Genomic DNA, 17,500 nt, shown 5'->3' with positions numbered 1-17,500 from the left:
GCTCCCATCTCTATTTTCAATCTTTTCATGTGCTGCTTTCCAGAAATGCTAAGAACGTCCCACGGACCTGCTTGATCAACATGCAGTGCATCCTTGTCATTTTCACAGCACCAGGAAACACATATCTTATTGGTATTTGTGCGTTATCAACAACCCCACTTGATAACCTACTCATGTCAAGGAGTGTCGAAGATTTCAGGAATGGCCACAATTCTAAGATGCTACAGCACTGTCCAAACTAACGATCCAAATCTTCATTTCAGCATCACACACTGTCTTTCTGTGGTTTCAGTTAAAAAGCAAAGAAAGAAAGAAACATTTTTATGCTTTAAAAAAAAATACATATCTAAGAAAAAAAAATACAACACACACACACACACAAACCAAAAAAACAAAACAAAACAAAAACTCCATAGCCAAAACATATCAACTTCGACTCATAACTGTTGTTCTGTTGTTCTCATCTACTTTGTCACTCTGTCCTGTCAATGCTGTTTTTTGGTTTCGCCAACATGAAAAGGTGTTAAAAGCCGAAAAGACCATACCCATACATGCATGTTCACATACACATGCACAGTCATACACACTCAAGTACACGCATACACACACACACACACACACACACACATATAAATGAATAAATAAAACAAAAAACTTTTAGGGCTTGCACACACACACACACACACACACACACACACACACACATGCATGCATGCATGCACGGCGCACGTGCATGCACACACACACACACAGGTCTCTTCATTTCAACACCACTTATTTTCCTTCTGAGATGCTTTTGTTGGGATCAACTTTGTTGCTCTGTTCTTTTTTTCTTACCAACATGAAATGGTGTAACTGTAGATGCATGTACACACACACACACACACACACACACACACACACACACACACGCACACAAAAGCGTGCACACATGTAAAACACACACACACACACACACACACACACACACACACACATTAGTGTACACACACACACACGTATACACACACACATCCACACACAGTTTCACTTTCAAGGTGTCAGAGCATGCAGGTATATCCATATATATTATACACTTCACCACATCTGCTGGAAAAAAAGAAAAGAAAAAAAAAAGCGCAGATGCCTTACCTTCCTATAACTCAATGCACTGATCAGGCATTGACAACCTATTTTAGAAAATTTTAACATATAGATAAATAAATGAATAAAAATATAATAAAATCATATTTTTAGGGATTGCACACATACACACACACACTCTCTCTCTCTCACTGTGGCCAACACACACTGTGAAACACACACACCACCCAAACACAAGTCCATGCACACACAGTCTATTTTCCACTTCAGTTATATATGTGCCTGGTAAGCAAACATGCTTTAACTCTCAGCACAAACAATGTGTATGTGTATATATATATATATATATATATATATATATATATATATATATATATATATTCCCTTATGATAAAAAAAACCCTCTATTTTTTATACACATGGGCAACCGCCAAGAGATTTCTATGAGTGGCATAAATTTCTTTTTTCTTTTTGTACAGCAAAAGCTGGCACAGTGCTCAATGCTATATCAATTATACTTCACAAAAATCTGTTCTCGGCACCAAAACAAAAGGAGCATCATTTGGGAAAGTGAAGTGTGTACTGCAACACAGACTTTGCTATTCTTCACAACATATTCCCACCAGATTATTCAATTCTGTCAGCATATGACTCCAAGATGCAGCTGATAACTGACAAGAATGACAATTACATCAAAAAACCCTACACATTAACTTTCTCCGAATTATTTGGGAATTTTTTTGTCAGCCAGAATACACAAGACACAGACACACACATACACACATGTAGGTTTTGTTTCTAACACACACACACTTAAGTTTTTCACACACACACATGCATATATGGGCATGCACGCACACACACTCACAATTATTCTGCAATCCAGTATCAACAGAATCTCTGTAACTATAATCCAAAAATTAATGGAATGCTTTCAGAACCTTCTTTAAAAATGCAACGTGACACAACAATGCACAGCAAAAAACCACACACACACACACACACACACACACACACACACACACACAGCATGACACCTAAAGAAGAGACAGTGATATCACAAAAACCACAGCTATAATAATGAAATCAACATTCACAGACAGAAATTCCCTCCACATGCTTTTCCAGTGAAAGAGGAACCACTTTGGGTTTTTGCAAAGCAAATGGTCTGAAGATCCACTTTCATGCCGCATTCACTTCATTTCGCCACTGCAAAACGAATTGCTCATATTTCTGGAACTTGTCACCCGGCCAATTAATTCCTCTACATGTCTGTGTGACACAGAAGATGAAAAACTAAGTTCATAAGTTCATAAAGCGTGACATTTAAATTAAGTGCAACGTGTGTTATCACAAACTCTGAAACCTGACTCTATACACTATATAACCCTTTAAAAATGGAGCATGTTATGTCGACAGATTATGTTGGGGACGGGGTGGGTGGTGGAGAAAATTGCCCAGGCTGATGCCCATCATGTCTTTAGAGGAAAGTAAGTTCCCTGTATGTTTTCACCTCCCATCGGTGCCTATCAGTGATCAGTTTGAGGCCCAATTTTAACATGGTGTTGTGCCCTTGGGAAAGGCACTTCCCTCCCATTTGTCCTCACTCCACCCTGGTGTGAATGGGCACCTGACTTCGATTAAGGAAGATTGTGGTTAAAACGGCGGAAGGAGAGGATTAGGCTCTGCCTTCCAAAAGCCAAACCCTAGTCACAGACACAGCGGATATGAATCCACTGCATGAAAGGATTGAAATTACCGTTTTCACTCGCACATTGACATCTCCATGCTGCCGGACATGCATCTATTTTTTGTGTGTTTGTTCATGTGTGTGTGTGTGTGTGTGTGTGCGTGTGTGCGTGCGCGTGTGTGTGTATGTGCATCTGTGTGAGTGTGTATGTGTGTGTACACACACGTGTGTGAAAAAGACACAGAGAGAGAGAGAGAGAGAAACGAAACAACTATAAAGTGCATCACATTTTGAAAACATTTCAATCAACTAACCAAACACCAGACATTCTTAAACAGTTGTTAAATCCACTCAATTTCATGGCACTTAAAGAAAACATTAAAAAACAATTAGTCATCATTACTAGACATTCTAAAATACAGAACTTGTTAAATCCACTTCATAGCACTTTAACAAAACATGTAACAAATTAACCGGCTCCCCAACACTTGACATTCTGTATACAGTAGTTTCATCCGCTCAATTTCAAGGCACTTTCAATAAACATGATGTAGCATATATGATATACGCGACTCCTCCAATCTCCTCAATGGGGTAAATTTCTGCACCCTTCACCTTATAGTTATAGCTGAGGGCAAGTGTCTGATGGAACAATCTCCCCCTTTCCCTTTTTCCCCTTTAACACACCTGGGGTGCACTCAGCTCTTTCAAGTCAGGCCTTCAAACCAGCCTTTTTCCACACTGGCTCCTCCGTACCCACCCTCCTTTTTCTCTGCCTATCATTTCTCTATACTTCTTTCTGTATATTATATCCATTAGTTTTGCCTTCCATTCCTTTGTTGAGTTCTCCATGTGTGTGTAAATAACGGTGTGAAAACACTTTGATTTATTACTGCACATGATTCAGCACAATACAAATATATATTATTACAAACTAGCTACACCCACCAGCCGCCGTGGCGAAGTGGTTAGCGTCGCGAACTGACGGCTGGGAAGACGCGGGTTCGAATCCCAGCAGAGGTGGGTTTTTCGGCCCGTGGCTGGCTCCTACCCAGAATTGAGTGTGCTATGGGCTTAAAGGGGGAGACTGGGACCACACAGTCGAGTGTCATCCACTTCAAGGATGCATCTTTGGGTGTGTTGCTCTAATTGCCTGACCAACACTGCAAGTGTCTGTATCTCTCGGGCCTGGTTAACACCGGGATATCATTATGACAGGAAGCCTAGAGTACAGCCTTGTCACGCAGTCCCAAACCAAAATGGACCTCCATAGCAACATCATCATCATCATCGTCATCCTCCTGCTCTTTCATCGTCATCAATATAAACAAAATAGTCTCAAAGTCTGTGGCCTTTCATGCCCTGCTCTCATGGTGACCTCAGTTTCGATACCCCTCCACTTCCGTGCTTGGGGTGAGTCCTGTCAATGTCGTCAGAGTCGGCAGATTCATGGGGGGCTGTTGTTTGAGGTACATGGTGGTAGTCTCCACTCTGGGAGGGACACTCACTCAGTCTGGCTCCGCGACGAAGCCATTATTGTCGTTAGTAGGGGGTTTAGTAGGTGGTGTCCTTAGTACGTTAAAACAGAACAGGCACCACTGAACACCACCGAAGTGCCTCAGCAGCAGTGCAGGGTCTCCTCTGGTGTGTGGCCTTTCTGGCGACCTAACATCGATGGTTCCCTGTGGATTGCCGATGCTGGAACTGCGACGGACGAACCCGGGTGTGGCTGTGTATGGGGGAATCTAAATGAGCGGCGTGGGAGTAATGCCACTGAAACGGTGCAGATGATGGGGCAGCAAAAAAAAAACCAAAAAAAAAAACAAAAAAACTAGCTACACTCTGCACTTTGAGGCCAAAACACATTTTTATTTATACACATAAAAATGAAAGAAAATAACTGAACAAACGAACGAAAAATGACAGTGAGAATCTCAATACAATCAAGATTAATTAGGCTCAGTGTATACAAAATTACCGCCATTATTAGGCTCCACACAAGTGATCAGTTTACCGTTAATCCTTATCTCAGAAGCTGGAAAAGGATATTAAAAAAATCAATTGGAAATGAACAGTTATATTGTGTGATTCAGCACAATACAAATATATATTATTACAAACTAGCTACACTTTGCACTTTGAGGCCAAAAAGGAAATTTTCTATCTAAAATTATGTTTAAATAACATACTTACCGTGACCCAACTAGTGCAGACTCCGGCATGGGTCTGACATTCCTGTCCTGTGCAAACTATCCGCCCATGCGGAGCAGACGAAACTACGGCCGATAACCTCCTGGAAGTAGGTAACCTCCCCTTTGTCCCGCTGGTTATCGCCCTCTTTTGACGGCAATATGCCATCACCAGCGCAGCAAGCAGGAAGACCAGGAAGCGGGGAGGACGGGAGGGTCTTAAATTTGGGTCACGGTAAGTATGTTATTTAAACGTAATTTTAGATAGAAAATTTCCTTTTAATTACACATACTTAACCGTGACCCAACTAGTGCAGAATAGCGCGACAAGGTGGAGGGCTCGCCTGTTCTACTGTCTGTGAGCTGTGATGGTCTGTTGTGCAGCTACCACAGAAGCGATGGCTCTTGCGCCATCAACCCGCAGGCGTGCGACATCTCTCTGGTAGAAGTCGATGAGCCATTATCCCTAAGGCGATAGGTGTCCCTCGAGTAGAATTTGACGAAAGTAGAGTGTACTGTGTCGCCTAAGGACATTAGTGCGGGTAAAGAAGACAGAGGTCCACAGCTGTATTGTGGGGGAGGTCTGTGGACCACAGCTGAGCGGATGAGCGCGGATGAGCATCAATGCAAGGAGGTGCGCATGTGGTTTGATCTGACGATTCCACAACGGATGTGGGCCGATAGTGGAAGTGGTTTTTGTGTTTGAAGGAAACTGTGGCACGAGACAGAGGTAGGTCACCGTGTTGGGCCTGTCTCAGGCATGACAGCCAGATCTGTGGAGCTCCTCCATGCGAGCTGACAGGCGATGGGCACTCCCCCCCCCTTTTTTGACGTTGTCAAAAAATGACAGCACTGGTATGTTGCCTATGCATAGGATGGCAGACATTTGGCAACAAAAGACTTGATGTCCCTGGTGTCTCTGGGACAGGGTTGTGTAATTGCCCAGGTAGGTACCATCACGAAGGGGCATACGGAAGGCTTGGTGGCTTCTCTGCCTGAGTGTGGCCTGTTGGAGTAACCTGCAGAAAGTTGTCGGCAGTCAATGGCTGGGTTGGATCAGGCTGTGGAAGTGCATTTCATGTGCCCACAGGTCACTGAGTCTCATTCAGTGGTGGAATTCCCAAATGGAAGAGGGTTTCCATGGGGAAAATTTTTGCTGAAGGTTCTTTAGTGAGAAAGGGGACCGGATCCATGACAGGCCTCTGGCTGTGTGTGCTGCGCACTGAGTCTGGGATGGAGCGGGGCGGGGCAGGGAGGTAAGTGGCTCAAGATGTGTTGTACTGGCTATTGACATCAAGGCACTGATCTGACATACGTTTTTAGTATGGCCAACTGCAAGGTGAGAGCTGTATTATCAGTGGTTTCTTAATTGCAAAGGGAAATCATTTGCAGCTTAGTCTTTCATGAATGACTATGTCTCTCAGACTAGAAGTCAAATTGCACTGGGACTTAGTGCTGTAGCCTTAGGCCTAAGTAGCCTTTGGGAACCTTCCCAATGATGAGTCCTAAGGCCCTCTTGATTGAGGGACCGGGGATGCAACTTGGGCAAAACACTCTCTACTATAAATTGTATAATCGAATTCCAGCCCGAATAGACTGGACAGCAGGTGCCTCCTCTGCTGTTCTGATGGAGACTGTCGTACTCGACTGATTATCATATACTGTTCCTAGGAGGACACCAATCAGCATGGGTAAATCAGGAAACAGCTGCTGTGTGCTTCAGGGACGAAGGTGTTCACCATGCAGATTATGTTGCAATGTAAGGAAGCCGGAAAGAGTTGACGGGGTCTTGTGGTGCAACCGTGTGTCAGAAAGACATGGTGCTTGCTTCCGAAGTGACAACAAAGTCATCCTCTGACAGGCCCTTGACTGAAGGCTGGGGCTCCATGATGGGATAGCCTGCCTAGGCTAGAAACCTCTGGAAGTGTCTCATTGGAAAGACAGTGCTTGAGGAGGAATGGCCATCTGTAACCACAGCAGTGGTTGTGTGTAGAGGCCGAAAGGATCGGGCAGGGAAGACTAAGTGCAGAAAGTGCTTTCAAACGCCAATTGTTTGAGACGTTGATGCTGGATTTGTGTTCAAGCAAGGTGATGGGGTGAACTGATGTGCTTGAATGCGGCATCTGCCGTGCTGGTATGAGTGGGCAGAAAGGTACACCCCTGTGGCTAATGGACGGTTCGTTGTGCTTTGTGGGACGCATCCGTCCTCGTCAATATGCCTTTCTCCCAAATGTAGAGGAAAACAATTATGACCCAGGCCTTCTACTACCAGCTGTCCCTGCATGCGGAGACAGTCCTCCTCTGGTGTCAGGAGCACAACATCCACCTGACAGCACGACATGTCCCAGGCAAGCTCAACATTCTAGCAGATTACCTCAGCAGATCCCACACAGTGCTTCAGACGGAGTGGACCCTGTCACACTCAACACTTCAGCCGATCTGGGACCATTGGCACAAACCACATGTGGATCTCTTCGCCACAAGGTTCAACATAAAGGAGGAGGAGGGGGAGGGCGGAGAGGGGTTGGGGGGTACTGCAATACAGATAGGAGCCAAGCCATTGACAAGCTGGGGACATTAAGGTCCAAAGAAAATGATTTTATTCAGGACTTGTATAAATACTTCTTTTATTATGCAAATTCTATCCATTCCCATCTTATCCATGATCGACAAAATGGTTCCTGAGGGCTCCAATTTTCCTGATTTCAAACAATATCAGTTTAAAAGAAAAATAAAAACAGCTGTTCTATTGTTCTTCACATAAAAAATGCAAGTTACAGGGGAAGATTACAAACATATTATATAATATTAATAAATTTCTGGGAAAATTACAAAATTTCTGAAGTGAGATAAATAAATGGATTACTACACATAAAATGAAAGAAAATAACTGAACAAATGAATGAAAAATGACAGTGAGAATCTGAATACAATCAAGATTAATTAGGCTCAGTGTATACAAAATTACCGCCATTATTAGGCTCCACACAAGTGAACACTTTACCGTTAATCCTTATCTCAGAAGCTGGAAAAGGATATTAAAAAAATCAATTGGAAATGAACAGCTATATTGTGTGACTGATTGTGTAACTGATTAATAATGATGCTTTTTTCTCAATACTCAAGAGTGGCAGGGGAAAAAAACGTTTGGTCTAACTGAACCAAGGATATGGAAAGATCATTTGCAAATTATGGAAAACAATAACTATCATGTTCATCCCCCCAAAAAAAACTGATTTCTGGAACTTTCTATGGAGTGTGGCCCTTGGGCTCTGATATTCCCTTTTAGTTTTATACAACAACTGCAGAACATAAATATTCATCATGTAAGGAATGATCCTTGATTTTCTACTGAAAATAATAAAACAGTCTGAAGTGGAGTCATCCTTGAAACAGCACTGAAAGTGACAGAGATGTCTGAAGTAGACTAATCATTCACAGTCAATCTTCCTCCAGTTTGGCTACTCTGGCTGTTTGTAGCATAATCCACACACACACACACACACACACACACACACACACACACACACACAGAGACACACACACACAACACACACACGTACATTCAACTTCAAGTGTGTACGTTCACCCCACACCGAGAGATTTTTCACAATTATTCAGGACACCATTACCAACTCTTTGCTGAGAGTGCAAAATTTGCTTCTGGAAAAAATCAAACAGCATGTGTACAAACACACACACTGATAAATGTGCAAACACGCACACACTATTGTGCAAGCAATTGTGTGTGTGTGTGTGTGTGTGTGTGTGTGTGTGTGTGTGTGCTTAATAAAATAGGAATGGTGAAGTTTTTATCAGGCTGAATTGCTTTGACTTCACTACTGCTGTGTGTTTTTTTTTTTTTTTTTTTTTTAATTCTAAACTGTTCTTTTCTACTTGCCTAGATGTAACTTATGTAGAACAGACTTCACCACCCTTATAATTTTTCTACCAGAGAAAATATAAAAAGTTATTTTGGATCCAATATACAGACAGATGTAGTATGATCTGACAGTTTTCACAACCTGATACTTTAAAAACTGGCAATTAGATTTGACATTGCTGCTGATACTAGTCCAGCTGACTGTACAGGGTCATAGAAGAACTGTCCAAGTATGTAAAAACAAAAAATTCAATTGTATTAAACAAAACATCTGTCATATCTGTGGGGGGTTTGGGGGGACTGTCTGCAAAACAGGTCATGATATATTATTTCAAGGCAACTCAGTAAGACAGGGCTGTGTTGAGGATGTCAACCCTTCCATGTATATCTCCAGATTACGAATAAATAAAACAGAATAAACTAAAATAAATCTTTAATCAGGAGAAAAGGGTTTAAAAAAATATATATATACATATATATAAAATTCTAACACACACCCACACACACCCACACCCACACACACAAAGGCCATAATTCTGGCAAAATAACACAGCAGAATGAAGAGCTAGTGCTAAATCCAGTGTAAGCAATACCAGGACCTAATCGCTAAAGCAAAACAGCACAGGTAGAACATCATATGCTGTGGAAATGAGATAGAACATTAGAAGTGTCAAGGCTTGCTGGAAAAAAGAAAGAGGAATGGACTGGAGTGGCAGGAAAAAGCAGGCATCAGTGACAGAAGAAAAAAAAGAGGCAGAAACAAAGAGAGCTATAGCAAAGAGAAAATTTCCAGCAAAAACTTTCCAGAATAAGGCATCAGCGACGGAAGAAAAAAAAGGCAGAAACAAAGAGAGCTATAGCAAAGAGAAAATTTCTAGTAAAAACTTTCCAGAATAAAGCAGACATCAGCGACGGAAGGAAAAAAGGCAGAAACAAAGAGAGCTATAGCAAAGAGAAAATTTCTAGCAAAAACTTTCCAGAATAAAGCAGACATCAGCGACGGAAGAAAAAAAAGGCAGAAACAAAGAGAGCTATAGCAAAGAGAAAATTTCTAGTAAAAACTTTCCAGAATAAAGCAGACATCAGCGACGGAAGAAAAAAAGGCAGAAACAAAGACAGCTATAGCAAAGAGAAAATTTCTAGCAAAAACTTTCCAGAATAAAGCAGACATCAGCGACGGAAGAAAAAAAGGCAGAAACAAAGACAGCTATAGCAAAGAGAAAATTTCTAGCAAAAACTTTCCGGAAGGCAAAAACAAAATAATTAGAGGAATGGTGTATGCTGGTCCACACAGATGGTGTGTTGTTTCACCTATGGGTTTTCATAATACAGACATATTATGCAACCAAATATCTGAACACCGTGACAGCTGCCTGCAGAAACCCCATGATATTTGTGCTCTGTTTCTCTTGTTTATTGATTCATCACCTATTTCAAGCTTTCGGCATCAGTGTTGCACTGGCCATCTGTTATGCACTTGTGCTATCTGGCGTTGTTACTTGAATAAAATTGTTTTCATGTTGTACTTTTTTTTTCTTTTTTTTTTTTACGAACAATGTATTTAAAATGAGGTCTACATAGACTTAAATGTAAAAATATACATGTATACAAGTGCGTTTATAAGCCGTATGCATGCACATAAACCAACAAACATACATATGCATGCAAACACACACACACACACACACACACACACACACCTACACACAATGATGAAGACATGTATACAAATACACACATGTATGCACATGTTCACACAGAGTTAACGAGTATGTGTGGCGGTGCACACCAACACACATACACACCCACCCACCCACACACATACACACAGAGATTACACAACTGCAAGAGTGTGCCTGCACACACACACACACACACACACACACACACACACACACACACACAGAGAAAAAGATACTAAACATCAACACCAACTGTCTGGACAGCACAGAACTGCTGCATGCATGCACCCATTCCCTGCAGTCTCAGCTAAATACTGAGGAAGATACACACACACACACACACACACACACACAAGAACTGGACCCAAACTCCAGGACCTGGCAATGTCTAGCCAACCAGGCACTAAGAACAGGGAATGGCAAACATCCAAACCATGGTCCAGAGACTCAGAGTGCAGTGATGAATTATAGACAAGGACTATGTACAATACAATACACAGACATAGACGCTACACAGATATGGATGCTACATAGACGCTACACTTCACAGACAATGATACTACATCTGCTGCAGCAATCAGCACCAAGCCTCTCCATTACAGTTCCACCTAGCTGACCCCTTCCACCTGTGCTGTGTGTAGTGTGTGTGGATCTCTGTGTGGGGTAATTAGGTGCAGGAGGCTAAGGTACATGTCAGGGGCAGCAGGGTGGGACAGACCTGTTACAGGTGCCAGGAGTGAGTGGGGTTGGGGTGTGATGTGAATGGGTGCGGTACTGGTAGTTTCAATCAGGACAGTGTTGAGCACACATGTGTGCCTTGATCATTTAGCCTTTTTTTGAAGCATCACAGCTCTTCACTTTATGAAAGAGAGAAAGAGAGAGAGAGAGACAGAAAGAGAGAGAGAGAGTGTTTGTGTAAGGTGGTTAAGAGTGAGTGAGTGAGTGAGCGAGTGAGTGAATGTGTGTGTGTGTGTGTGTGTGTGTGTGTGTGTGTGTGTGTGTGTGTGTGTGCAAGGTGGTTAAGATGGTAAGGTGCATGTCAGGGGATGCAGGAGTGACACACCTTTGCAGGTACCAGAAAGGAGTGGGGTTGAGGTATGATATGAATGGGTGCAGGACAGCTGAGAGAGGTGGGTACAGTGGGATTTATAAGTATATCAAATACAAAAAAAAAAAGAGATGCATATTGTTTAAAATAATTCAGCCTTTTAAAGCATCACAACTCTTCATTTAATGTATGAGTGAGTGAGTGAGTGAGTGAATGTGTGTATGTGTGTGTGTTTTTGCTACCCCCCTCCCCCCTTTCCCCTACCTCCACCCCACTCCATCTCACTTAATTGAACGAGTTCCTTGTATTCCTCATCACACCACCCCCTCTTCCCACCTATATGTCCTTCCTCCTACTTTTACTACCCACTGCCCCTCCTATGGACTTATCTGTGAATACAGTTATAAATTATATAACTCTACATCTGTGGTTTGCTGATTTATAGTGATTTGTGATACAAGTATAAAAAAAATTCCATCCTTTGAGATCATTTGAATCACTTTGCTACTTTTCTTGAGTGGTAGTTTTCAGTTGACATAAACATCCCTACATGTAATATTCCTTTATTCCCTCAACAACAAAAAGTCATGTATAAAATCAAACAAATCAACACAAAAATAAAAAAACAAACAAACTTTTGTTTGGCTTTCTGTTGTTGGTGGTGCACTCTTACAGCCCCAGCACTCTGGCTGTTGACTGTGTCCTTTTACAGCCCAGTTTTGATTGAGTGGCTCCATGACAAAAATTAATGTTCACTGGCTTCACAAACATCCACTCTCCTCTTGCCATCAATTCCTGTTGTTTTCCTGGAGTCTCTTGTTTCTTCTCCCACTGTGGCTGCTTATTTTTGCTCTTCCTTTTTGTGCGTGATGGCATTCCTGCCTAAAATTCACATTCAGCCTATTTATTCTGGTTATTCTTGCCATCTATTCCTGTTCTTTCCTGTATGTCTCCTTTCATCTTCCACACTTTATGGCTGTTTGCTTTGTTGTTCATTTTTGTTGTCTGATGGCATTTCTGACCAGAATTTTACATTTATTCTGGTTATTTCTCCCAGTATCAGTGTTCCTTTTTTTTTCTTTTGTTTCTTGGGTTTTCTGATTTATATGTTGTCAAGTAAGACACAAATTACTCAAAAGAATTTCTTATTCACAGCGAATACCAATACGTTTTTTTCATGGGTATTGCAGATTATGTACCATTCATGCAGTGTACAGATGCCAGACTGTGTCTCAGTGAAAACTTACATTATGTTTACTACCATGCGAATGTTGCATTTTTCCAAACACAGACAGTGCGTAACTTTGTAGGATCATTATGAATGGAAGAAATATGGTAATCAAACATTGTGTTTGTGAATGTATGTTGTTCAATGGTGGCAGAGTGGATAAGATGCTTATCTGCCAATACAGAGTCTGTGAGGGTCTGGGTTCGAATCTTGCTCTCGCCCTTTCTCCAAGTTTGACTGGAAAATCAAAATGACCATCAGATGAAACCCATTCAGATGAGATGATAAACTGAGGTCCCATGTGCAGCATACACTTGGTGAGCTGAAAAAGAACCCAAGTGTTGTCCCCTGGCAAAATTCTGTAGAAGAAATCCGCTCTGATACTGATAGGTACACAAACATATATAATATGCACTCAAGGCCTGACTAAGTGCATTGGGTTATGCTGCTGGTCAGGCATCTGCCTAGCAGATGTGGATTAGCATATATGGATTTGTCTGACGCCTCCTTGAGAAACTGAAACTGTTGTTAATGGGCATGTACTACTCTAAGAGAGAGAGAGAAAGAGAGAGAGAGAGACGCTTTGACGCTTTGATATTTTATTGTCATTACCTGCATAGGTCGAGAGAGAGAGAGAGAGAGAGAGAGAGAGCATTAATTCACATGAAAAGGGTATTGTATTTATTATTTAGTCTGCATTTTCAGGGATGATGGTTTTGCTATTCACAATGTCAAAACAATAAAACTGAAAGGTAGCATGAAAGGGACACTGGTGTTGGTATTCTCCTGATACTAAAACTGTCAAAAGGTAACATTTGGGGATAGTACACTGGACAACTAATATATAACAGTAATACTGCCATATTGCTTTAAGATAAACACAGACACACATATACATTTGTTAGAATAATGCAGAGTACATCAGAGGAAAATAACATGTTGCATTGCTTGTACAAACAGGAATAAGTTTACAATGTGAGAGCAACTAAAGCACTACATAACTCTAAAAGAAAGTTTACAATTACATGCATACCTAACACAAACATTGAGAGAGAGGGAGTGAGAGAGACAGCGACAGAGACAGTATATATATACATACAGTAAGATGTGTAGTATAGTCAGGTTCCATGAGAACCCAAGGACAAAGAGCTGATTCAAACATGCTACTATTGCTAAATTATTCTGCATTCATGTGTGAAAAGAGAATGGATACCATAATGACATTATCAGACAATGTACACGCAATTCAGAACAAAAACAAAGCAAAGTGGAAAGTGCTGACTGCAATTAAGGAGTGAAGGGATTTTTTTTTTTTTTTTTTTTTTTTTAATGGTTGACCTAGTGTGTACAACTGTATTGACCATGAGGGAACAAAATCAGAAAATAATGTACAACACAGATCGAAAATGAAAGTAATGCCACTCACTTTGACCCCTACAGATCTTCTGCCACTTAACACAACACAAAAACTGAACAGAAAGAGAATGAAGCACTTTGACTTTGTTATCATTTCATCCAAAGGTTTTTTTTGTTGTTTTCTTCTTCTTCTTTCTTTGGTTGGGTTGGGGGGCTTTTAACAAGATGACAGATATAAATAAAAACAAAATTTGCTGTTGTTTCATCCCTAGTTTTTTAGTTGTTTTTTTTATGGGTTTAAAACGACTAACAGAAAAGTAATTTAAACAAGCACAGAGGAAAGGCAGCACTTAATCAATAAACTGTAAAATTGAGGGCCTGAAAAAATCTAGTCCATATATATGTGTATATATATATATATATATATATATATATATATATATAACACCGTATATATGTATATATATATATATATATATATATATATATATATATAATTGTGTGTGTGTGTGTGTGTGTGGTGTGTGTGTGATGAGCTGTCAGTGAAAATGGCAAACCTAGGCATAACTGTGGATGTTTCAAGTTCAAAAAGCGCAAGTTAGAAAATACTACATTATAATTATACAGCTGTAATTAAATCTGTAAAAGCCACACACAAGTACTATGGCTAAGCGCATCTCCATTCTGTCCAGTGCTTACAACTGGTAGGGCCTACGGAAAAAAGACTAGAACCATGTTGTTCGTGAAACAACCGAAAGTTGTCTAACTTCAGTTATACAGACCGTGGTAATATCCAATACTGACCGCTGCTGCCTAACTCGTATATAACAGCCAAGCTGCCTAACTCGTATATAACAGCCATGCACCGAAATAGAAAGGGTAACAAAGAGTGAAAAAGAAAAAGTAAAAATAATGGTGAAAGTGAAACTCCGTAAAGAAGACAGCGCGAAGGCATGTCACTGACAAGATCGATGCACCAATGCGGCGGGCGGTAAACAAACAAAAACTTCCACAAGCTGATCGCGAAGTAATCTAACTTTGCTAAGTCGTCAAGATAAACAGCGGCCTGCCTCCCCGCAGCCCACAGTCAATCCGCAGTAATGTTCCAACACGACTGCTGCTATCCAGTATCTTTGGCCAACACATAGGCCTAGCAGACAACACACATGCAAGTTAGCCAACAGCAGAACTTACCTTGGCACTGAAAGCCTTGCTTCCCGAATCCCCTGTAAATAAGAAAAAAGAATGATAGAAAATAACGATCAACATGTTTTTGTTTTGTTTTTCATACATGTATGCAATTTTTTCCTCTGTCAAATGCGATGTTACTCATTTGCGATCACTTGTTCTGTTATGTTTTTATAATACAAAGCCAGACTGAAACGGCCAACACTGTAACAGTGACCATAATAGTATGGGTATGAGAGCTTACGATGTTGTGAATCTAGAAAGTGTGTGTTCCAAGACCAACATAAAAGTTGCTAGCAAAACTGCTGATACTCACCAAATAAATTCTTTGCAGTGACTACAGAATGTAGGCTGCTTGAAAAAGCGTGGCATAAACTGGTGATTTTTCACTATATGCACATTTTTCTGTCTTAACGCTCCTTGACGCTGTACACCTTTAAACATACTACTCGACGGTTCCGCCATCTTGCAACGGAGTGAAGATTGTGAAGCAAGGGATGCGCGCTGTGTGTCGTGCCGTGCGCAAAAGCGGACTGCGAGGAAAGCGAGTGGTGCGATCTGGGCTGTCTCCCTGACGGTAAAAACTTCGCCCAAACTTGGCCCAGCCTTCCGAATGGTTGCGCGGCACTGTACAAACTGAACCGCGCGTGCAGAGAAAACAAAACAAAAACAAAAAAACAACATTTCGATAAACACTTTGGTCAACTGAGCAAACTGATACAAATTATCCGGCTCCCCCTCTCCCCACCCCACTTTTTTAACGTAAAAATTGAAAGCAGCCGATCATGGCCCCTACCCTCTCCGCAGTAAGTTTCTCCGCGGTCGTTTTTTTTCTTCAGTTTTTTTTCTCTTTTTCCTGCCCCATCATCTGCACCGTTTCAGTGACATTACTCCCACGCCGCTCGTTTAGATTCCCCCATACACAGCCACACCCGGGTTCGTCCGTCGCAGTTCCAGCGTCGGCAGTCCACAGGGAACCATCGATGTTAGGTCGCCAGGAGGCCACACACCAGAGGAGACCCTGCACTGCTGATGAGTCACTTCGGTGGTGTTCAGTGGTGCCTGTTCTGTTTTAACGTACCTAGGACACCACCTACTAAGCCCCCTACTAACGACAATAATGGCTTCGTCGCGGAGCCAGACTGAGTGAGCGTCTCTCCCAGCCGGAGTGGAGACCGCCACCACGTCCCTCAAACTCAACAGCCCCCCATGAATCTGCCGACACTGACGACATTGACAGGACTCACCCCAAGCACGGAAGTGGAGGGGTATCGAAACTGAGGTCACCATGAGAGCAGGGCATGAGAGGCCACAGACTTTGAGACTATTTTGTTTATATTGACTGACGATGAAGGAGCAGGAGGAGGATGATAATGATGACGATGTTGCTATGAAGGCCCATTTTGGTTTGAGACTGCGTGACAAGGCTGTACTCTACGCTTCCTTTCATAATGATATCCCGGCGTTAACCAGGCCCGAGAGATACAGACACTTGCAGTGTTGGACAGGTAATTAGAGCAACACACCCAAAGACGCATCCTTGAAGTGGATGACACTCGACTATGTGGTCCCAGTCTCCCCATTTAAGCCCACAGCACACTCAACTCTGGGTAGGAGCCGGCCACGGGCCGAAAAACCCACCTCCGCTGGGATTCGAACCCGCGTCCTCCCAGCCGTCAGTCCGCGACGCTAACCACTTCGCCACGGCGGCTGGTCTCTCTCTAAATATTAGTTTCCCTTTAATTCTTTTTCTTTTTCTCCCTCCCTCCCCCCCCCCCCCCCCACTTTTTATATAACCATGCAGATTTCACTGATGTAACTGTGGGCTATATCAGTAAAACTGTTCAGTTTCACATTTTGTCATATACTTAACTGGTATGTCCTACATCAATTATTTTGATTGATTTACTTAATTCTGAGTCCATTTTCATCACTACTACCTTTTTTTATATCATAATTTTTATTTATTTATGTAAGCTTATCTTCTTTTTTTTCTTCTTTTTTTTTCCTCTTTTTTTTTCTCAAGGCCTGACTAAGCGCGTTGGGTTACGCTGCTGGTCAGGCATCTGCTTGGCAGATGTGGTGTAGCGTATATGGATTTGTCCGAACGCAGTGACGCCTCCTTGAGCTACTGAAACTGAAACTGAGTCCAA

The 17,500-nt window shown here is 41.8% G+C and overlaps 1 protein-coding gene across 2 annotated transcripts in view; it reads right to left on the bottom strand.

The window, feature by feature from the left end:
- LOC143292635 (calcium-dependent protein kinase C-like) overlaps positions 1-15,852 on the bottom strand; it is a 96,015-nt gene extending 80,163 nt beyond the window's left edge. For both annotated transcript variants that reach the window (XM_076603108.1, XM_076603110.1), the window contains exons 1-2: positions 15,664-15,852; positions 15,354-15,385 (exon numbers count right to left, since the gene is read on the bottom strand). In XM_076603108.1, coding sequence (XP_076459223.1) covers positions 15,354-15,385; positions 15,664-15,812 — 181 coding nt within the window. In that variant the 5' untranslated portion in view covers positions 15,813-15,852. The remainder of the gene's footprint in view (positions 1-15,353; positions 15,386-15,663) is intronic.
- Between the last annotated feature and the right edge of the window lie 1,648 nt (positions 15,853-17,500).

The sequence above is a fragment of the Babylonia areolata genome, chromosome 18 (assembly GCF_041734735.1).
Source record: "Babylonia areolata isolate BAREFJ2019XMU chromosome 18, ASM4173473v1, whole genome shotgun sequence".
NCBI classification, from domain to species: domain Eukaryota; kingdom Metazoa; phylum Mollusca; class Gastropoda; order Neogastropoda; family Buccinidae; genus Babylonia; species Babylonia areolata.
Note: the sequence above shows the minus strand (reverse complement) of the source record. Positions and strands in the feature narration are given on the sequence as shown.